Here is a 24395-nt window from a genome sequence, read left to right on the forward strand (position 1 = left end):
CAATTTTCCTATTTATTACAATGCCATGATTTTGCCAATTTTGTTACAATTTAATTAGCACGAATCACATACCTAGCACTGCTAAGAGCCACAATTAACCTGTGCAGGCTTAGGGCTTGGTTGGGTACAGCTCCTGCATTCCATGCAGTTGTTGCCATGGCTCTGCAGACTTCTCACTGAACTCACTCAGAAATTACCAATGTCCTCCTGCCTTGTCACCTGACAGGCCCAAACTTAAAAGCCTCATCTACATGAAGCAAAGAAACAGTGTGCTATTCACTGACAAAATATGCAATTCACATGCAAAAACCCCAAACAATTCAGCTTCATTGGTTTTTGTGGATCTGGGCTCTCTGCTGGAGACAGTGACCATGAACTATTTCAGTGTTCTGGGGTAAAAAGCTGTTCTGTTTCTGGGCCTTTCTCACATTTATTTTCCAAGAAAAGACATGGTCATTTGTAGCTGAGATTTGCTCCAAGCTACAACAACCTACACTTGAGGTGCCAACTTCAATCATGTTTCAAGGCAGTTGGACTTCTTCAGCTCCTCACATTTCTATTCTCTAACACTTCTGAGGATAGTTGTGAAATTTCAAGTGATTTGAACTGATTCAGGATATTGCCTTGGACTTCTTCATGAACACAGAGATAAATAGGACATACTGCAGTAAATACAGTAAATATCTCATTAGTAAGTGGATATTTGTATTGTTTGTAGCAGAATTTGGATGATGACTGATTTGTCTCTGAGTAGTCAAAATTGAGACATATTCCAACATGGTGAAAATGCAGTGAAAGAAAGGGGTATGCACAAAATAAATGTGTGGAATCAGACTGCATGCTATTTACAGAGCCTTGTGATATTTCACTGTTACAAACTCCAATGTTTACTCTTTGCCTGTTACTATGAGCAAGTACCAAGTATTTATTAGAACAAATTATTATTAAAAAAAAAAAAAGCCAAACAGGAAATTAATAAAGACTCATTTGTGGTAAAAAAAATTGCTTCTCCCCATGTCTGATAAAGAGCCAGGCAGGCTGAGCTGAAGGATCTCCATGTCAAATGAATATTTGAGGTACTGAAAAATAAATTCCAGAGAATTACAGCAGGTTCACCGAACAGGGTACTAAATGTAGCTTAACTTTTTATTCCTACTGGTATGAAAAAAAACTATGCACAATGAAATCACTAGGGGAAACTACAACATGTATGTGACTTAAGCTTATTAACTTGACTTTCTATTGTTTTTCCCAATTTGATGAAATATTAATAACTGTAGAGTTCCTCCTTATCTGGAATAAAAGGGCTCAGTATTCAGTCATTTTTATTTCCTGATTTCTCCTATTTGTCTTGTTAAACAAGCTCAATTGTTTGTAACCTTATGTCATGGCAAATATCTATCAGGCAATCACTTTTCCTCAGAACTGCTCAGCCCACAAGATTAATAAAGGCAGACCACATGGACATCCACCACCCATTTCCTGGCACTCTAAAAAACCTCCTGCCACAAGACACCCTCCAGTTATTTCCTTTTTCTTCCTCCGCTAGTACTTTTTCTCCATTTCTGAGCATCATCCATCATCATCTTTGCTCACACATATTAGTTTTTCCCTATGACTTTCCTGTGTCTTCTTGTGGGGGGATCATTCTCCTCCTTTTATAGGTGGGAACACTGCAGCAGTGTCACACCATATTTGGTGTGAAGATGAGGAAAGGTAGAGGCAGCTGTGGGCCTCTTCCAGAGTTTAGGAGGAGGAGGATGACAAACATTAAGATACAACATAAAATTAGGAAATAAATAATAAAAATCAAAAAATCAAACCAAACCAAAACCCAAAACAAACAAAAGAATCAATCAATCAAAGAAACAAACACATAAAAAGAAAAAAAAGCCCATCTAATTTGGATTGGGCATTTGAGGAAACTAATGCTTTGAATACTTTCAGGGCACAAAGAGCATAAATTGTATAAACACTATTAATAGCTTTCTTTAACATTTCTCTCTGTCATTCAGGTTAATGCTGTGTTTTATTTCAGTAGATGGTAACCACAGAAAGCAGAAATCAAACAAAAAAGAGGTCTCAATGATAGAAGCATGGTGATATGACACAGAATCGTATTCTATGCCTTTGTTATCCGTGACCACCAGAAATACAGACAGGAAGAGAGAAATCACCAGGGTTACTTTAAGATGCATATTAATTCTCAGGTTGACAAAGCACACCACCAGAAACACATCTGCAGCAAACTCCTGAAACAAAGAATCATGTTACGAGACAGCCTCAGAGGACAAAACTGCTTTTTTTCTCCATAAAAACAACTTCATGATTTAGTCTCTCCAAAATGTTGAATATAAGCTGTCAGTAGAGAGAATGCTCTAAAAAATAAGTAGCTTTATGTGGTGAGCAGTCTGCAAACTGCATGTACTTCTTGTGGCAGTGTCTAGAACATTCATGAGAGTCACCCAAAACAAACACTCCTGATCCCACAGCTAGCTGGAAGATATGGAAGAACCACGTATTTAGCCTATTCTTGAACTTCCACTTGCACAGAGTTTTTTGTCCACTCATACATCGAACCTTTAGAGATAAAACTACCCAGATTTTTGCTGCTTTCTGGAGACAAGAAAAGCAACCAGTGTAAGGGTTGCACTTTAATTTTGTTTAGAGATATGTTTATCCTCTTGCAATCCTCTAATTTGGAATAGGACAGTCACCAATATGAGCTATATCTAAATAGCCACAAAACAGTGTTTGTAACCTGGTTTACTTTCCATGCAGATAGATTTGCTTAACTTGCAACTTCTGTAACAGAGATTTTTCTCTAGCAGAGGGAAATCTTAAATAGACAGATAATTCAGAGAAACACTTTGAACTCATGATTTCATGATTCTTGCACTCTGCCTTTTTAAGTGAGGCCTAAATTTCCCTGTATATGTGGCAGGAGAGGCAATATCTGTTCACACATATTTGAAATAAACAACTCAAATGTATTAAAGTCTAGACTACCATTAAAAAGCCTGCCTTGGTCAAGAGCCATTGTATAGTTATTACATTATTTTAGTTTGGTCAGTTTAGGTTGGGCTTGGTTTTTTGGATTTTTTTTTTTTTAAGATAAATTTATTTTCAGCAAAAAATGTCTCCACTTAAATAAATTTTATCCACTTTCAATTTTCCTAATTTTGCTTTTGCTTTTTGCATTTGCAGAGCATCTCTGCAGTGCAGATTTGCTCAACCACTGGCCTCAGCCTCTTGAGAGCCCATAAACAACCAGATACTGAAATCTGCTAAAATAAAATTAGGAAAAAAGAATTTCTTTATTTGCAAAGTTTGAGATGCCACCTGCAATTCAGTCGAAAAAGTGTAGAAATATTTTTGAAACCTTGTACTGGCTTGGCCATGACAGATTGAAAGAGAAGCCAAGAATGTGGTTACCCTTTGCTCAGGGCATGACATCACTGACTGGAGCAGTACTTCACAGGAAAAGAAGCAAACCCACCCAGTCAGGTTTCATGTAACTTTTTATTAAAATAGTACTTACAAATAACATATCCTATGAAACTACAGAGTTCAATTTTAATTCCTGAATTTTACAGGTCAGCATTAATATTGCCACATACTTACAAATGGTGTAAAACAAGTACATTGGGATCTTTAGTACAAAATAAACTTCTTTGATGAACAAACTATCTGAGCATATCTATACAGAAAGCAATTTTTTTCCAAACAAGAGCTACAATTAAAACTAGGTATTACCCTAAACTACCAGCTAAATCTCCAAAACATCATAACAGCTTCACCTTAAACTGTTCCAGGAGCAATTTACCTAACATATGTTACTACATATTACTACTATATTGCATAATATTAATTATATTACTTATATTATATTTTACTCTATTATAATTTAAACATATATTACCATTACATTCTTATTCTATAATAACATATATTACAAGAGAGATATATTTCATGTACTGCAGCTGGTTCCATATTTTAACATTAAACAGTTGCAGCATTAGAAAACCCATAAAAAAGTCCTTATTTAAAAATTTCAGTTTCCTTTAGGAATCCAGACGAGCTCTTTTCTTTGGAGATGTCTCACGATCTTCATCATCTGGATAACCAAATATTTCAAATAGACCTCTCTGCCAATTAGAAAAAGGTACAAAAATGAAATTCACACATTGAAAAAATACAGTCTGCACATCTGTTTTGCCCCCAGGTCAAAAGGGGTGAGCAATAAAATTCTTGCCAGAGTTTTCTCTAGCTCCTTGGAAGCTAAGATTCAAATAATGCTCAGCTGTAAAAGGCACAAAAGAGGTATCACTTCCTACATTTTGTCTGCTTAAAAACACGTATTCATTCCCTGATGGGGAATAGACTCCAAAAAAGGCAATCCCATCTGTATATCACACACACAGAGCACTAGCTGGGCAGGGAAGAAAGCCAGAGTAGGAACAGTTTAATCATGCAGAAGAGGCAAAATTACCCTGTGTCCACCAGATTAACAGCAGACTCCAGTCCCATCCTATCCTCCTTAAACCATACCCTAAACTAGTCAGGGTTTCATTCTTGGTGAAAGTAGTCAAGGATTTGGATGATTTTATCCCTAAGACACCCTGTACAAGGCTATTTGCTGACCGTGCCGCATTACAGCCAGTGAAGCCCTAGGAGGTTGCTCTGCTGTCCTACCTGAGGATAGGAGCTTCCATAAAAGTTCTCTCCCACCTTGGGGGCTGTCTCCACTGTGGTCTGGGTTGTGTATGGTGGATAGGAGCCATTGGAGCTTGCTGGTGGCATTGGAGCTGCCTTCTCTTCGCCTTCACTGAACTGATCTTCATCCACCCGTAAGCTCATTGCTCCTTTGACAAATGTCTCACCAGGCAATTTGGAGGAGACACTGCAAGAGACACAGGACAAGTGATTGAAGCTTTGCCTGATGTTTCAGACTCAGTCAGGCCATAAATGGCTTCCAAAGCTTTAGAATGAATTAGGTGACTCGGGGAAGACAATCCAGCTCCATCCCTGCTTTCACCCTCACCAGAAGCTTCACAAATACACAGCTGATAATGAGGCAGACTGAATTCTAACTCAGAAGAACAGAGCAAGATTCTGTTCTTCATAAGCTGAGAGTTTTCTCAGTGGAACATTTAATCTACTGACCACATCAGCTCTACTCAATAAAAGGTAGATGGGGGATTATTCTAACCCAAGAAGTTTTCAGAAGGAATGAAATCCAACCCCAATCCCAGCCACCTGCTTCTGCTGCTCTATGGGAAATTAAAAACCAACCAGTAGGCTTGCAGAATGGCAGGCACTGGCATCCTCGTTAGACAGAAACTGGGCCATACCTGTTTGGTTTCTGATTTGGCTGGTCTTTTTCTTGCTCATATTTTGTCTTCAGTCCCTGGAATGTGTGAATGTATTGGAGAGATTCCAGTGCATCAGAGAAGTTCTCAACTATATGAGCAATAAGGAGCTGAATGTCCTCCTGAATAAGAACAAAACAGGGCTTCACTCTCAAAAGTTTGCATGCACAAAATCGGAAAGCTTTCAACTTTATTTTGGAAAGTAACTGATTCCTTATCTCGAACCAAAATATTCTTGTCAAGAACGAATGGGGAGCAATCAGATTTATTCTTAGGAAAAGAGCTGAAATCTAGGGAGAATTATTAAACTTCCCTTAGAAATGGACAATAGAGTCTGCAATGTCCCAAAATTTGTGACCGTTCCATTAAAACAGGATGTTTGCTATCTTGGAAATCTTCCTTTTGCCTCTTGCCCTGCAAGGTCATGGACATGTCAGTGCTGAAGCTGCTGCTGAACTTACCATTCGGATGAATTCAAACAGCTCCAGCAAGGCAGAGTTGAGCAGATTGCTCCTATTCCTGTTGTCCAACATAGCATTTACAACTGGTTCAAACAGGTTTCCCAGAGTGATGTAGCGGATATACAGTTCATCTTTCAGGCCAATTATCCTCCTCAGAAAGCGAAGAGCACCTGTGTGAAGAAAGGTATTCAAGCATTCAACAAGCACATGACAGGGCTGTCACCTTCTTACGGAAGAATTGAAAAACCTGGTGTTATCCCAAGAGGAAGATGCAGCCCCGAAGCACAGAAGCAGATTTGTTGACAGGTGACCTTTCTTTCCTTCTTTGACTTTCCTGGGTATTTGAAGGTCATCAGGAATCATGGATTTTTTGTCTCAAGTCCAGCAGCAATGCATTCCAGCATGCGTCAATTTAAACTATCAACTCCTTTGTGTTCTTCTTCCGTGTTCCCCTCCCAGAACCAGCCGTGAGTCTTTAAAGACCCTGCTTCCCAGGATTTCATTCACTCTCCACAATGAGAACCAGATTCAGGACATTATTAAGAAAGGACACAATTTCTACTGAAATGAGGCAAGAAATCTTATTCCAAAGGATCCTGTCATGGAGATTTGAAAGGATCCCTGTAGACTTCAAAAGAGACAACAGTTCTTCTCTCACCGCAAACTGCATTGGTCTGTGCTTACAGATAGCTGCTACCTCTTTTTTCCCAAATGACTTAATTGTAGCCAATGAAACACAGCAAATGAGCATGAATTCTGAGTTCAAGTGTACATCAACACTCTTACACCTTCCACATAGGACACACAAAGCCTTTAAAAAATAAATCACAGCAGTTCCATACTCACACAAGGCCAGAAATTTGTGTTTGGATTTCAGCAAGACCAGTATTCTTCTCAGGAGATCTTTGTTCATAATGTACCTCTTCATGTGGTATTTGTGCCGTTCCACACAAAAAGACAGCAGCTCCAAAACTGAGGCAAGTATTTCTGCCGTTTGATAATTATCTACAAGATAAATTAATGCTTTAAGTTGTACAAAAATTAAATCCTCTACTGTCAGCGTACACTAAATTTAGTTGCTATTGCAGTTTCTGATATATTTTTTGTGGATTTTTGTTTTACTGTATTTCTTTGGGAGGTCAGAACAATTGTGGCTTTTTCTTTTTTTTTTTTTTTTTTTTTTGGTGCCTTTTTTGATATTATAATAAGTAAATATTCTTTAAAATTAGACTAGTAAAACTATGACATTATTTTCAATACACATGAAGGAAGTGCATCTTTACAAAGTATACCATCAAGCTATGTCAGCATTCACAGCTTCAGGAAAGGGCTATGAAAACTCCTGCCCACATAATCCCTGTCCCTGGAGGAATAGAAGCTTGCAGCTAGTCTGTTCCCAGCAGGCATCACAAGTCTGTTGCTATTACCAGGACTGTGCTGCCGTTCAAAGGGAAAAAAATTGAAATTGTTCTTACCTATTTCATGCCATTCTTCTGATGCATCAGCCGGAAGCGGTGCAGTAAGAACATGAATGTAATGGTCGTAGAAGTTATCGAGAAATTCAAATATTTCTAAATGCTAAAACAACAATAACTTCATTAAACACTGACATACATACAACCTTTTAAATGAAAAAAGAGTGGTAACAGAAGAAACAGCTTACAAAGAATTCTACTGAGTTTTTTGGGTCTGCAGAACTGTCTTCACACAGGATCAATTTCTTTATTTTGGGAAAAACTTGTGAGACATCCAACCAACCTAGCTGTCATTAAAATAATCCCCAGCATATATACTGGAAAAAATAGCAGGGACTCCAAGTGCTTGACAAAGTCTTCTTAAACCATTCTTAAATGCATGTAGTTTTGCCCAGAAAAAACTGTAAACCATTTTACAGGTATTCTGGTCCATTGCAATGTATTTAAATAGTTCAGGATTTATCATCCAGATGGAGAGAGCTATGGCCAGACAATTCTATGGCCCTGACACATGGGACTGTGTGGTTTAATACTGGCACAATGCCCCATACACATACCTTGCATTAGCAAAATTAGCTTATCTTTTGCTTATTTAAAGTTGCTGTCAGACCACATGCCACTCAATTAAAAAACCTTATCATTTGTTGTCCTCTGCCCATAATAATAGCAATAGAGAATATCAGGCTTTTAAGTTTGACAAGACAGTATCATGTCTTCTGCCATTCCTGTTCTCTTACACTAGCTGTGGTCAGCATTTTCTCTGGATCGATCAGTGCACGCAAAATCTCCATTAACTGATGATCACCTCCAAATTCAGGGTCAGGACTACAGATTATCTGCTTAATGATCTCAGTGATGAGTTGGGTATCCTGCAAAAAAATCCAAAGAAAGAAATCACAAAATAATTATTCACAAGAATGGAATGAGGTCCCCATTTTCTGCAATTTTTTAAAAACAAAAATTAAAACAAAATACAGAAATATCGTTTTTATTTTACTGGTTATTTTCCTGTTTGCCCTAAAACTGGTATATTCAACAAACTCCAAATCACTTTTACTCACATTCTCACTCTGTCGGGCCTCTTGCATTGCAAATTCGTGGACCATGGCTGGACTAAATTCTACTAGATAAGACAATATATCTGTAGCAGCAGATTTAACTTGCAGATCATCCACTCCCTCACACACAAAAATAAAAAAAAGAGATAAATTTGTTAGAGTAAATAAAGTTTGGGATTTCTTATTGCATGAAGCTGTCAAAAAGAGGCAGTTTAAAAACTGCAGAATATTTTGTCACAAAAAATTTCATAAACATAATATAGTTACAGAAAAACCACAAGGAACCAGGCAAATCCATTCCCTTCTATTTTCATCCTTTAGAAAGGGCAAAAAGCTTTCTGTCAATTTAAGAACCCTAACTTAGGCTGGAAACATTCACAACATCCTACTTGCTTGAATATCTAAGACGTTTTTGATATTCTATACCTGCTGTCCACAATTTATTCCTTTTGTACTAAAGAACCACTGTACAAATCAAGGTGCACAACAGTTTCTGTAACCATCTAGAGGCAACAAGAATTCAGACCTTTCCTTAAGGGATGTGATTTTCTCCAATAAAAAAACAACAATCAAGTTTCCACATGAAAAAATCTCTTTCACCTTTTGACTACCTTGTCAAAAGGACTTCACTGCCCTCAGATTTCTCCAAAAGTAAAATAGTAAGAGCAGTCAAGCCAAGTTACTCCAGAGCAGAACTGTGGGCAGCTTCTGGATTCTGGACATTATCAGAAACCTCCACTCTCAGCAAAGCAAAGGTCTCCAATCAGACTTGTAAAAAGATGCTCAGTAGATAAAAATATTTTAAAAGGCTATATGACTGTATGATTTTATAGTTTTATTGAAACCAGTTCCAAGTTTTCACTTACCATTAACATTTCAAGAGTTGGAAGAAATCCCAACTTCGCCAAAGTTTTAGGAAATTCATCTCTTTTCTCAGGTAACGTGAAAGAAAAGGCACAGAATTCCTTGAAAAACTTCATCTGGTGCACAGGGGGAAAAAAAAGTTTGGTGCATTTGAGTCAGAAAACTCTCCGAAAGAAGGAAACAGTTACAATTTGTACCGGGGGGTGCTGGACTGGCTGCTTCTCCATAAGTACTTCTGGAACTGCAGAACTCTCAGAACAGTTTCACTTTCTAATTCATCCCTCTCCCTTAAAGCCTTTGAGGAACCACCAAGACTACTGACTTACCAATTCACATCGTTGCTCTCCATCTGTAGCTTCATTTGTTAATCGTGTAAAAATTTCAGGCAAAAATTCTTCATCCTCCTGTGGAGCGCACAAAAAGAACACAAATTACACAGTGCCTTCTGGAAAGTGAAAGCATGATCTTTCCAGGATCCCACACGGCACACAGTCCAACTTTCCACACTGTCATTATTTTTATCACAAAGAAGGCAAATGTTAGAGTGCACATCTAGCAGGATCATTCCCAGTCTTTCAGCACTACTTCTGTGCAGCTGGAGCATCTCCAGCACACCAGAGCCACAGTAAAGCTGGTAACAGGGCATGAAGCCCAAAGATGATCCCTGAATTCGTGTCTACAGAGCGTGACATTTCCTTTCCTTCTCTGCCTTGCCACCTCTATGCTTTGCAGTTCCGCCCAGCCCCATAGACTCCCTGTGGGATTTGCCATACCCACACCCACATCGAAAGGAGCACTTTGCACATAAACTTCCACTCGTAAACCACTCGTGCACTTCTGATGTAAAAAGGGCTAACCAAGAGAAAACTTTGGCCCTACTCTACCTGAGCCATTCTTACTACACTGTGAACATCCCAAGGAGATCAGTTTCCCTCGTTTGGATCTGCAGCATTGCAAAGCACCTTCTCAGTTCATCTCTCTGAGGTTAACAGATTACAGGTTGGCTGCAGCCACATTCTCCTGAACCCTACTTGCAGTAAAACCAGCTCTCCCACATGCAGGAACTCTGCTTTGCCAAGATGGGAAACTTTTGTGACTATTATTTGCTTTTCAGATTCACATCCTCTACTGATACGAGATATTTAAGGCAAATACAGGACAACACTGCACATCTTGTAAATCATTTAATGCTTCAGACTCCAAAAACCTGGCAACGTCATCGTCTCTCAAGTGTTTTGGTGCTTTCTGCCATATCTGTCCACCCATTTCTCTGCATTCCTTTACATGGAACACAGTGTAGTAGATGTCCCTGGAACAAAATACCAGAAGTTGCATGTTCCTTAAATACTTATAGAAAACCAGCTCCAAAGATTTGCTTGGCAACCAAAGGACTTTATCTTGTTACAGCCCATAAAAAGTATTAAGACAGTGACCTGAAATGTATGATTTTGAAAATACAAAATCCAAGGGATCAGAAGGAAGGGAAAGCATTCAAAACATTGTGCAAATGAAAGTGCCTGTGATTAACTTCTATGGTGTTCACCAGCTGTAGACCATTTCCAAAGTACAGCCAGAGGGATCTCTACAGATCCCATCTAAGCCACATTAAAAAAACACTCACCTGCAACTCACGTAAAATCTCCTCTTTCCTGGAGCTGATGAAGGAATTGAGGGTAGAAAGACAACCCTCTTCAAAATCCGATGGATTAGGCATGATGATGGCCCGAATGTACTGTGCCCTGAATGCCTCGTTGATTTTTTCCCTGAGTTCAGGGTCTCTGGTAGGAATAACCTCCGGTAGCTTGGCTCTTTTGGTAAAGGATTCCCTGTGCCGTCTTGGTTCAGCCAAACAAGGATCATACTCAAGGCATCCGACAACATCCAGAATACACTCATCAGAAAACATCACCTCAAACAGAATGTTTTTGTCCAGGTACAGAATTTTTCTCACAATGTCAAACAGAAGATGCAAGCCTTCAGTGTTCTCTGCAAGCTCACAGACTCGGAAAAGCTTGAGCAGCTTTGGAATATAGCCTTTATGCCTCAAGGCCAGCGTTAGCTTTCCCTTACGGGCGCGTGAGAAGCGAACAGAGGTCACTAGGTCTGCAATCTCTCTAAGTCTGGGGAGCTTACAGGCAGGAAGGTCCATGAAACGACTAATTCTAACCATTTCTTCAGGTGCTCCTCTTCTGACTCAAGAAGGTCCTGGGTGACTTCCACAGAATGACACCAATACCCAAAGAGGACAAGAGAGAAGCAAGACTGGAGGCCACTCTGCACTGTCCTTCTACTGCTCTGCCCCTCCAACTGCTGAAGGTGTTCTTCAGTCATTATGATGTACCTGGATCAGAGGCTGCTGATTGGTCCGTCCCTCTAACTGCCAGAATTCAGAATGTTGGGCTCGTGGCTGTCAAGGGTTACGGTAGATGACCAACGGCTGTTGTTCGTTGTTGACCTTTTGGAACTTCTCGAACCCCTCCCAGTAACTTCTGAGGGCCTCTAAGAAGGCTGGAGAGGGCCTCTTCCCAAGGGCAGGCAGGGAAGACAGGGAATAGCCTTAAGCTGTTTCTATTAGATATTAGGAAAAGGTGCTGGACTGTAAGAGTGGTAAGGCACTGTTCACAGGCTGCCCAGAGAAGTTGTGGCTGTCCCATCTCTGCAAGTGTTGAAAGCTGAGCTGGATGGAGCTTTGAGATCCTGGTCTAGTAGAAGGTGTCCCTGCCTATGGCAGGGGTGTTGGAACCAGATGAGCTTTTAGGTCCCTTCCAAAACTGTCATCACGCAAGCATGCTGGGACACTTCCCCAACTGGAGCACTATAGCTGAGGGCTATGGGCTTTTCAGAAGCAAGAGGCTAGCAAAGGAGAGTCTCAGTGCTAAGGAAATTTCCCTGTCCAACCACCCAAGATCACTCTAGAGTCATTCTCACATCACCTCATGCGGGACCAAAGTCCTTCACAGCTATACCCTCCACTCTCACATAGTCAGAGCAGGCTTCCTTGCCAGCTTAACCCTGGGTCTGCCATAGCAGAGTTACAGATGTCCAGATCCTCAAAACAATGTAATCATGATGCAGTAACTAAATAACAAAATTACACCTCAAGCTGGTGCCTCTGAGAAGGAACCTGGAATAAAGAAACTCCTGTGCTTTCATCCCCTCACCATCTAAGTTCACGAAGGTCTGGAGCTCATTAGCTCGTACTGTGTCTCTGAGTGTCTGATCCCCTGGCTGCCCCACAGGTCCCTGTGCCCTCTGCAATGCAAAGGGGAGTTCATGGCCTCTTGTCCTGGGCTTTGGCTCCTGGCCCCCCGAGTTCAACCTGCCTCTTGTACTTCAGCTTCATCTCCACTTACCAGCACTGAATGTATTCTTGAACATCTACCTCACCAACATCTGCTGGGAAAGTAATACAGGTGGCTGCAAGAACAAAGGGCATTCCTGGAGTGTGTAGAGGCCAACTTTCTGATCCAGGAAGACAAGCCATTCAGAGGTTGTGGATCCATCCCTGGAAGTATTGAAGGCCAGGCTGGATGAGGCCCTGAGAAATCACATCTAGTGAGAAGCATCCCTACTCATGGCAGAGGGGTTGGGACTGGATGATCTTTAAGGTCCCCACCCATGAAAACTATTCTATGATCCTATTATTTGGAAGAGATATAAAAACAGTAAGAACTGGAGCATGGCTCTGTGTTGGCTTGGTAATAGCAGCTGCTTTTTTCTTTACAGTAAGTGCAAAGAATTCTTTGTCTTTGTGCAACACCTTAGAACTTTCAAATTGCGGGGACTATGAACACACTAATAGGCTGCAAATACATGTGTAAAGAGTACAGAGAATATATAAAACAAAAAAGACTAAAATCAATTTGGCATCAATTGAAAACTGCATCTTAAATATGCATGGAATGAGTCCCATGGAAAGCAACACCGAAAATTTTGTGGAGGCCTTGAGCGAACAGGAGACCACGTGCAGGCATAAGCTGTGATGTTTTTTCTGGTCAGGATCCCTTTCACAGAGAGTTTTAACTGGAAGATGATAATTTATTTTTAGCAAAATAATCACAGAAGTGACTTCACCTAGAAGTCAGTTTGGAGCAATTTCTTGTTTGAGCTTTATGCTATGAAGCTTTTCTTCATAATTCTGATATTCTGCTTCCTTTTGCCTTTGAAAACACTCTTCTAAAAAAAGAGAAAGCAAGTGTTATAAATGAGAGAGATTGGAATTAAAATGTTTCAAGCCTAGTCACATATTTTTAATTTTCATTTTATGAAAATGCTCAGCTATGGATTTTCACCTCAATTAAAACATCATAAAATCAAGAAAAATGTTTTTACCTGCTCCATTAAAATATGCAAAAGTACTTTGTGGAATATGAATTGAAGGGTATTTGGTCTCAAAAGATCTAGAAATCTGTCTTTCCATTTGTGGAGTGTGAGGGGTTGGGGGGAAAGTGATGAAAACACTTAATGAAAAATATCAATTTGAAATGTAAAAGAAAGGACTTTTAAAAAGACTGGCTAAAGTTTACAGATAATAGCTATGAAGTGACAACTTTGAAACCAAGTATTAAGTTAGCTAGGAATAATTCCCAGTTTTCAAAAAGCTGCTTTGATAAAGACCAGCTCAAGTCACAGAGGTGGTGGTGTGCAGGCAGCTACTCTTGCAAGACTGTGAATGATTGATTACCTTTAAGTGAGCCACAAAGGGATGTGATTTGCAAGTGTGACACTTTTCCCACTACACTCTTAATCTGGCTCTGGGTAGCTCATCTATGCAGCACTGCATACTTGAGCACATTTCCAGGTTGGTGCATCCATGCAGACTGTGCCTTAGCTCTACATACATTGCAGGGGCAAAAATAATCACGCTGCAACGTTACAGCATCTTCTTGAGCTCAAAAGGCTGGTGTCTGCTGAAGACCAGTGCCAGCTCTGGGAGCCACAGGCATGACTTGGGGCACAGAAAGTTGCCAGCTTGTGCTGACAGATGCATTGCTCACCAACTCCTTTAGTAGTTAAAGATGGATTCAGCTGGGATTGTTGGCTGGTTTAGAATTGGTTTACTTATTTCTTGAGTTTTCATGAAAAACCTAGGTATGTTCCACACTATCCGAGTTGGCTGTTCAGAGTGTCTCAGTCCCTCTCTTACCAAGATATCCAGGGTATCCTTCAGTGGGAACCTGATAAACATATCATTCAGATACCCTTGGTAATTAAGGAGCTCCTTGTCAGAACCAGAAGCACACCCTGAATCCCACTGACTGTCAGTGCATTTTGGGACTTATAAATGGCTTTGTTGTTTTTAAAATCAATTAAGAGCTTGAAGAACCTATATGCTTTGGAAAACAATAAATAAATATGAAGGATTTACACTAGTGGCATGCCCAGATGCCCAGCCATTGGCAAAGATAGTCCCCAACAAGGAAGAGCCTAGTCTTACCTGCTCCATGCTGCCTTGTGGTGGTTTATGATGACACTCTATTCACTAATTGTCTGCTCTATACCCAGTAATGGTTGCTGTAGCTTTAGGATGGGTCCAAGGGCAGAGGTTGCACCTGGGAGCTCTTGTGCCAGCTTTTTTCAAAGCTTCACTCCCAGGCAGGTGTCTGTGGTTCCCTGCAGACAGGCAGACTTTGTTGCTTAGCTGGCTTGGATTTGTTAGCTTAGGCAAGAAGTTTTTTTCATTTCCCTGACCTTGGAGGCTTTGACAGCAAGCCTTCCACAAGTTGGGGTTTGTTTGTTTTTGTTTTTTTTTTTTTTTCTCTGAAATGTTAGGTTTGGTTTTGGTCTGAGATGAGAGAGTTGATGGCAGAAGCAGAGGACCAACAAGGAGCCAAGGAACTGCTCCATCCCAGCCCCAGACCTCAGAAAAGCTGAACCCACAAACAAAAGGACACTAAATCCACCAGCTTCATCTGCTGTGATGAGGAGACCAACATCAGAGATTCACCATGTTCCCATCTGTTTGGCTTTTTTCCCCCTGAGCTTCTGTGTGAACCTTTTGGTTTTTTCTTCCATGAGACAGAAGCCAGGTGCCATTTTGTTCCTCCCCGCCACATGGTTGGCTGTTGTTTTGCATTTTGAGGAATTTTTGGGGTTTTTTTGTTGTTGGTTTTGTTGCTGTTGCTGTTGTTGTTTTGCTTTGGTTTGGTTTTGGTTTTTTGTTGTTGTTACAGTGTGTGTGTGTGTATGGGGAGAGCAAAGTCTGACAGTTCAATATCTAGCATTTTTCCTCAATTTTTTCCCATGCCATGTCGGCACTCTGTCAATAAATGGTCAGTTCTTTAAACTTTCATCCACTGGTGTTAATATCTCATTGGCAGAAAGGGCATTGTTAGAAACATTTTTGTAGAGGAAACTCTCATTCTAGAGCATTTTCTCCTAAACTTTTCTCTAAACTGAGACACATGCCAAGCATGATCATGAAGGAAGATCTCCCTTACAAGGGAGGCATTACATTTGCAGAACATTTTTTTTCTTTGGCCATTTAACCCTTAAAACACTGTTTAAATTCACATCACCACAACCCAGAGTGAAGATGCTGGGGAAGAGGCTGGAATTTTAAAAAATGTCTTCAATTTTAAAATGGTCTTGAAGCACCATTGTGAGTTACAGTCAAATGGCAGAATAGCCTTTGGATATTAAACAGATTGAAAGATTTTAGAGGCAGCAATTTTGGACAACCTGCATGTCACACTTTCTGGCTTTTGTACTTGAGTGGCACCCAGGAGCAGACTCAGGATGAAAATGCTTTAGTTTTAAAATAATCTATTTCAGCTTTTTCTATTTCCCCTTACACCTTACACATGTGAGGATAGGAGAACAGGTAGGATGGATGTCCTGATGGCAGGGCCTCCAGGTCATAGCTGGGATAGCAGCAGGACAACTGAAGGAAATTCCCATGGGATGCAGAGGGTATTCAGCCTCCATCAATCCCAGCAAGCCAGTGTTTAGGGGAAAATGATCAGAACAAAGTGAATTTAGTCCTTCTGCCTACATCAAAAAATCTTTCCAGAAGTACTAAACTTTGAATTAAATTTTTGTTTTCACTCATTTGATTTTAAAGGCCAACTTATCTTCTGGAAATTTTGTCTTTTAGCAACCCTAATATAACAGAGCGGCATACTTTATAGAAATAAACCAATCTCACAGCAAATTCCAGACAGGCTGTGCAGCACAGCAGTGCCTGGGCAATCAGTACCTTATTCAAAATCTGCTCTTTGCTTAGACTGTGCTTGGTGATGGTGCTTTGAGCCAGAGAAGGAACAGAGACCTGTAAAATGCATCTTTCCCTGACCATCTGGGCCCTCTCTGCTCCCGGAGAGGCAGCCTTAGGTCCAAATGCTACAAGGTAAATGTCATTCCCTCACTGGAGATGCAGGAGGGTGGTTTACTGAAAATCATACCCAAACGCAAATACATGCAGGGGAGATAGCCCAGTGCTTCTGGGACTTCTGCACAACACAGCTGGAATGAATCAAAACAAATGCCTTGAAATGAACTAGAAGTTCATCTATGTAGACACTAGCAAGGGATATGGTCTCGCTGACTTACATACATTTTAATTTCTTTCCTTCTCAAATTCAGAGAGACACCATTTAAATCAAATACTACATTTCAAATCTTGTCCCTTCTTGAGACTAAAGACAACTGTTATTGGCTGTTACTTACTTTACAGTTCCTTTGTGGGTACTACAGTCCTCATTATTCAAAACATAATCCAAGGGGGAAAACTAATGTTCTTCATGTAATTATATTTCAAATATTTCATTTTCATGTCAATAAATCTCTGGTATCTTCCTCCTACTCTCCAAGTACCCCCTCATGTTGTTGCTCTTCAATGGCTGCTGCCTATATGACCAGCCTTCCCAGCTAAGGAGTCGCTAATAATGCAAATATCACTACATTGCCATTAATGGAACACACAGTAAGGTGCCCAAACAGTTGAAATTACTTCTTCCGAACTGTAATCTCTTGTATTTATTGACTATGAACTTGAATTGTCACTTGCTATTGTGCTGCTTGTTCATTGCTCCCAAGAAAGACCATCCCAGTTAAACCTTTTTCCCTATAACAGCTTGTCAGAAACCTTTTTTCTTTTTAATTTTCCACCATTCTACTGCTCCTTTCTTCCTCTCTTCTAATATTCATGAGTAATGAATTAATATTGAGATCATTGCTTCAAGGAAAGGTCAGGTCTCTGGTGAGTGGACAGTAAAAATGCAGAAATCTGGTGCCTGTCACTGCCCTATTGCAAGGAACTACAGGAAGTCAGCACAAGTCACCTGAGTTCTTCCACAAAATGAGGGAAAAGGGTTCCATACTCTGACCACAAGAGTCTTCTGGAACTCCCTCCAAAGAAGGTTTCTAGAACATGAATTTTTTTTAAAAGCAATTTTTCAGAAGTAAATTCCCAAAACATGACCATGAATAGAGATCAGGATGATTAGAACTATTAGGATCAGAACATCTCTCCTTCTGGGTTATTTTGCCAAAGAATACTGATGTTCTTGTCCTGAGCTTCCATGGATGTCTTCCACTGTGGTGGTGATGGAGGACAACACAGGATATCTCACAAGCACAATGTGACAAAGGCAGCTTCCCTGAACTGAGTGACATTTTGGTTTGTGCAGAGCCTTGTAAAAGGAACTTCTTCAAACTCCTTCAATGGATATACACAGAATAAAGAATGGGAGTAAAGGTGACTATTACAATTTTAAGGTGCTGATACTGCAGCTCTGAAGTGGCTTGTAAAACAAGGTGATTTCAAAGTTCCTCAATCCAGAGTAACATATAAAGAAAGGTTTTGGTTTGAAGGAAACTAGGACAGTACGGCCACTGGGGATGGTCATAACAGAACTGGGCCAGCCAGGGAATCTGTAGCATAATATAGAGAGAGATGGGAATGATGGAGTTCCTGAGAAACAAAGAACTTTTAATGTAAAAATAACAAATGTAGAAACTGCATGATACAAGGAGAAACCTCCAAAGACCCTGAAACCTGGAAAGCACAGAGGTATATAGACAGGATGAAGGGTACTGAATCCCATCAATAATGAGGGTTGGATATATGTAGCTGGCAACCAGCCAACTGTATATGGAAACCAAGAACACCTTACTTGTAACAAACTGGTTAACATAATAGTTCCCATGAGACAGCTCCTCTCTCTATTCTCTTGCCACAGTGTAAAAGGATGTCCTTCCTCCTAGCTAGGTGGCTCTCAGGGTTTGAAGCTGAAACTCTGTATCTGCAGATGAAGGCAGCTCCCCATTCACCCCAATTTCCACAGGACAGTATTCATGCAGGAGCAAACTTCCTGCCTGTTTGAGTGCACTATGGATTCTGCAGGAATTGCACTGGCTTCACTCTGGCAATCCAGCTGTCAGTTTGTTGAAGTAAATATGCATTCAGCTCAAACAATAATATTTGCTTCCACAAGTTGTTAAATGTTTCCACAAAGTGGATTAATTATGCAGTCATCAGTTTCTCCTGATTGTTGATAAAACTCCAAAGTTGAGAGAACAATCAGCATTTAAAGCACTGTGGCATGTCTGTGTGTGACATTTGTGAAATCAGGGAGTATAGAAACAATGTCTTCAAAAATCAGGATTGTTTTGATTCTTGTTGAAGAATGATGATGCTCAGAAGGACGTGGACAGCTCCCAGGAGCAGCTCTGATGTGCTGGTTCTCTGAGAGTCAGCTCATTACGTCTGTAACAGAGAATGTCACTGATTTCCTTTCTTCAGAATTAAAGATTGATAAATGTGAATGAAATGAGCAGAAGAACTGTTTGGAAGATGACAAAAACTAATGAAAAGTCTATGAAAATCATTGATATGTACTTACTTTTTTTAAAAAAAATTGAATACATATAAAGCACTCTGGCCACCTGTTCTTGTTAGACATGAACTGGTGTCCTGGTTTGAAAGGACAGGTGTCTGCCGATAAAGGCAGAAGTTTTCCTTTGAATCAGAGACTTTAGTTCCACTCCCCTCCAAGTATTATAAATGTTTGAATCAAGGACTCTGATAAGGGGCTGGGAATAACAGTTCTTTTACTAATATATCTAACCGTACAAGCAGAAAAACAACAGCAGTTGTTAAAATTGCTAACAGAACAGAACAGATAACTCGGTTCCAGTCCCTTTAGCTGCAGGCACACTGTCTCTGTGCTTGGTCCCAGTCCTGCAGCTGGAACAAAATCCAGAGCTGCAGAGGGCAGGCGGGAGCGCAGGTGGGAGGGGGCGGCAGCGGCCACGCCGGTCTCGGGTGGGAACGGGCTGGAGCGGCGGCTCCTCGCTCACCGTGTGTGTCCGGGGGATCAGCTGTGTCTGCAGAGGCAGGAGGCTGGAACGGGGCAGATGCAGGGCAGGTGATCACAGACCTGATCAGAGACCTGGCTCTCCTGTGTTCCCCAGCGGGGGCTGAAGATGGGGTGTCCTGCTCTGAGCTCGCTGGAAACACGAGTCTCCTCTGGAAGCCTCAGAGGCCCCTCCGGGAGCCGCTGCCACTGACCCCTTTGTCTGGAGTCATCAGAGACCCTGGGTGTAACCCGGCCAGCTCCATTGGCATGATAATGGGAAAAATTCTTTCAATTGACACAGTAACAGAAAAACACTCAACCCCCAACAAGTGGTTATCGTTATCACTGTTGTTATGATGAAAATGATAACGAGCTCCCTGATGTCAACACAAGGCTCAAAACGTTATCTTCTGAAGTATACAAAAAGCTCTGAATAAATATTTATCTCTTTAAAAATGCCATGGTATATTAATAAATTATAAAAAAAGGTATTGTAAACTGATCTGCATCTTAGCCATTCAAAATGTTGGATCAATTTTTGACATGTACAAGTTTAGAGATTTTAATTCATAGAAAATATTAACAGAGGCACTTTCGTGCAACTATCAGAAGTGGAAGTATGTTTAATATCACCATGAAAGAATGTTTACAACATAGAGATCAAATGTATAAAATTACTGGGAAAATGAAAAGCATTTATTGCCTGAACTTGGTTGCTTGGTTTTACTTCACTCTCTGTATCTGCTATAATAAGTGTTGACTGTTCATGCCATTAAGTTCAAGACAAAAAGAGAAATTCAACTCCTTTACAAGTATCTCAGTAAATGTGCTTTATTCTCTCAGAGCAGGTATGTGGCAAATTACTAAAACAACATTGCTGGGCTTTGGATTTCTGGGATTCTCTTTGTTCAGGGAGTTGTTCAGTGATTAGCTCTCTGCATTGCTCTGCAATTAAATTTATCTCAGTATACATTTAAAAAAAACAACTTGGCAAATTTTGAGTGTGGGGACTCAGGTTTAACCTAGCAGCAGTCAAGCTGACACAGCAGAAAGCAGGGAAGTGATACCAGGGAAAAGCAGTGATTGGGTTAATAAGAAAATAACTACAGTAGTTACAAGTTGTTGTCAGTAAAAATAAATGCTGATTCCAACCATGTGGAGAACAGACACTCAAAGGTTCATGTAACTACCAACAACTGATAACATTTTTTTTGCCTTGTTTTCAATCCAGTTTCCAATCCTTAGTCTGTTTGCAGGAATGGCAACTTTATCCGAATAGAAATAAACCTTGTTTGCATTTTCATCCCATATTTTGCCAGCTGGTCTGAAGGATTCGTTCACTTAAACCCTTCAGCTCTTCAGTGACTGCTCTGTAACATCCCAAGAGCCAAACACTGGTCCTAACCAGGGCCAACAGAGTGCAAGGCTAGGAAGAATTTCTGCAACACACAAGACCACTCAAAGCTATTTTTCAATAGTAATTGGTAGCAGCATGGTATTGCTGTAAGGCTATGAGCAGCAAAAGAATACAGCACCACAGGCTTCCTCTGTAAAGCAGAAGAAGCAATTTCTTGCAGAAGCAGACACCTTTTTATAGACTAGTTTGCAGAACCAACAGATAGAATAAGCTCGTTGGTCCAAGGAAGGCAGCACCTCTTGTAAGCACAATTTTACCAAAATATCACGTCTCTTGCACACTCCTGTCCACAACAGCAGGTGCTAGCTTTGTTATTAATTCTTTCCTTTCCGTTTTTCTTTGAGTAGCTTGGGAAAACTCAACTGCTTTTTCCCTGAGTCTCACCAGTATCCACAGCACTGCAAATGCTTTCCTATCTTCTCCTCAGGACAAGGCATATTCAGTTATGAACACAGACTTTGTATACCTAGAGAGCAAGGGTTGCCATATTGAGTTTCCTAAATTGAGCCTGCTATTTTCCAATCCTCTCTGCTAGAAAATTTTTCTTTCCAAATTGCACAGGCACAGAAAATGGCACAGGACTCCAGGATCTGGGCTGCTATGGTAGAGGCTGTGAGAATCTGTTCTCAGTAGTAAGAAAACCCCAAAAAGCAAACAAACCAAAACCCTTCTTAATGACTACACAAATTTGAAGATAAGGCAAGATTTTCTTTCATTTATGGTGACTTAATTCCCACTAACAGCAGAACAAAATTGATTCACATTTACAGCCAAACCTTCACACCTTTACTACAACAGCATTATAAGGGCTCTTTATAAATTACTACCTTATTTTGATGGATTGCCATTAAAAGCAATCCATCAAAATAAGGTAGTAATTTATAAAGGCCCATTATAATACTGTAGTAGCAGAGAGTCCCTAGGGCCTGAGAATCAGATGTCATGCATACACAAATGAACTCAAAATCTCTTCAAGTGCCAACATCTAATTTTATCATCTACTTATACAAAGAGATAGCAGGGCTGAGTAAAAATAAATCCATGGTCAGCCTACAGCTGTCCATCCTGCTCATGGGTTTTGATCAGAAAAGGAACTGTGGTGGCTGAATATTTTTAAGAACTGACATGTAATCTTGATCTATATTGTGAGACTTTAGGGCAGAACTGGAGAAAACTTGATTTTGGCAGGGGATGTGTTCAGCAATGGAAAATGTAGTATTTATGAACTTAAGTGTCATGGGCCTGTCTTTAGACTAAATTATGCTATGGCCCTGCAAGCTGTGTTCTTTGAGAATTAAATTCCTCACTGCAATATTGTTTTCATATAAGCTTTTTGAAGAAGGATAATGAATATATTTTCTTAAATTATTAATCATATAAATAATTTGTATTTCAACTTTAGTAAAGGATTAAATGAAATGGTTGCTGGGGGTTGGGTTTTTCCCTTTCCTCTCTATGGAATTTTCCCCACTGGCATGCTAAGAAAGCCCTCTTGGCTAGGCCCTTCTCGCCTCAAGCACCAGGCACTCTGCTGAGTGCTCCAAGCACCCTGCTGAGCACCTGGACTGACAGTGTGAGCAAAAGTCTCTCCTCCATCCCTTTCCCATCTGGGACACTGCTGCTATCACCCCCAGCACTCCTGCAGCTGCCGGGACCTGCCCCTGCCCACCACCGGTGCCTGCAGCACAGGAAGGGAGCCTTCAGACAAAAAGGACTGGAACACTGTTACTGCTCTCTTTGTTGCTAATTTCATAGTTGTGGTTTTATTTGTTTTGTTAGATATAGTAGTAAAGAACCGTTATTCCTATCCCCATATCTTTGCCTGAGGGCCCCTTAATTCCAAAATTATACGAATTCAGAGGGAGGGGCTTATTAGCTCCATTTAGAGGGAAGGCCCTGCTTTCTCCTAGCACACACCTGTTTCAGCCAGTTTCCAGAACTCCTCCCACATCCAGTGAGCAGTCAGGCAAGACTGTATTATTGAAAAGTGGGGGGGTCTCTTTGTCGCGGTGGACGGTTTTTTCCGGGACAAACTCAGGGGCTCCACAAAGGCTGTTCTGTTACAGTTGCGGTTTATTGTGAGGGCGTAGGCATAGAAAATCTTGCTAAGAGCTGCCGCCAGCAGCTCGGAGCAAGATGGGGGGAGAAAGAGAGAGAGTGGGGTCGAGAGAGGAGGGAGAGGAGAGTAAGGGAGGAGGAAGGCGAGAGGCGAGAGAAGCAGGAGGGGGATGAGAGGAGAAAGGAGGGTGAGGGGTAATAAGAAAGAAGGGAGAGGGGAAAGAAAGGGAGAGAGAGGGAGGGAGAGTGGAAAAGAGCAGAGTAAGAGAAGAGAGGAGAATAAGAGAGCGATTTTCCATTTACAATACAATAAATCTCTGCTGAATATTCTAATTCTTCCTAACCAATCTAATACAAGATACAAATTCTATAACATTTACATACAGCCTATAAGAATCTTCGTATTACCATAGTGTGTTGTACTTTAAACTCTAACAAAATCTTTTCTTGACCTTTGAACCTGCTTTCAGCAGGAATCATTGTTTCATCAAGAGGGGATTGCTTCCAGCTAGCTATCCTATTGTCTTCTAGTTATTTAGTAACTGAGGCTTGGTGTCTCGAAAGTGGCTTTCATTTCAACCTAGCTCTCAGAATTTATGTATTCATATTTGTAAGGTTTCACCATTTCATCCTCTCCAACAGAAAAGAGCCACGTAGTGTCAACACTTGGCAAAAGAATCTACTAGTGGTCTGTCCAGAGCAAATTATCTACTGGCCATGCCTATTCCGAAGGGAAAGTGCTAGTGTAGATAACCTAATTGTTGCACATCACCCAAACTGTGCTAAACCTGCAGGGGTTAGAGCAGAAAGGGTAATTGTGAAATACTACATTTTTTATAACTGGGTTTGCTCCCAAGTGATGTATGAAGAGCAGCACAGACAACTTAGTAATTTTTGTTTTCCTTTTCTCATATATAAATCAGAATTACACCATCCTTTGATTTGTGTTGTTGGTGGTGTTTTTTCAGTTTTGTTTGAGTTTTGGTGTCTTGGGTCTCCGGAGGTTTTCCTGTTTTCTTGTTTTTGGGGTTATGGGGTCTTTGGTTTATTTGGGGATTTTTTTAAACAAGAATGCAGAAGACTGAGAAGGAATATTAAGAGCTTGCTTCTATGAAATAATATTCTCTAATCAGAGGGATGAAAGGAAAGCTATAGCAACTAACCAATTTTTTGATTTCTTACTAAGGTCACAGGAATTTTCTTTATGTAGGATGATACTGTCTGCCAGGAAACCTCACAGTGACCTAATAAATTCAGTATCATTACAGTGCTGCCATCCTGAGTCTAATAATAATACTGAGTCTAACTGGCATGAGGAGGGTGACTAAAACAGGGGGAGGAAGTGACCTTTTACCCCTGAGAAGTAGGTGGAAAAGCACTGGCAATCTG

The 24395-nt window shown here is 40.5% G+C and overlaps 1 protein-coding gene across 1 annotated transcript; it reads right to left on the reverse strand.

Annotated features, from left to right (window-relative positions):
- Positions 1-3572: 3572 nt before the first annotated feature.
- On the reverse strand, positions 3573-12091 carry LOC306816446 (serine/threonine-protein phosphatase 4 regulatory subunit 3-like). The gene is given in 12 exon segments (XM_079332890.1): positions 3573-4148; positions 4732-4903; positions 5355-5494; positions 5834-6003; positions 6680-6838; positions 7309-7411; positions 8046-8177; positions 8370-8486; positions 9233-9346; positions 9557-9634; positions 10852-11408; positions 11411-12091. Coding segments are annotated over 12 exon segments (1977 nt in total). The 5' UTR covers positions 11562-12091; the 3' UTR covers positions 3573-4064.
- Positions 12092-24395: the final 12304 nt, after the last annotated feature.

The sequence above is a fragment of the Erithacus rubecula genome, assembly GCF_903797595.1.
Source record: "Erithacus rubecula genome assembly, contig: scaffold_596_arrow_ctg1, whole genome shotgun sequence".
Classification (NCBI taxonomy): Eukaryota; Metazoa; Chordata; class Aves; order Passeriformes; family Muscicapidae; genus Erithacus; species Erithacus rubecula.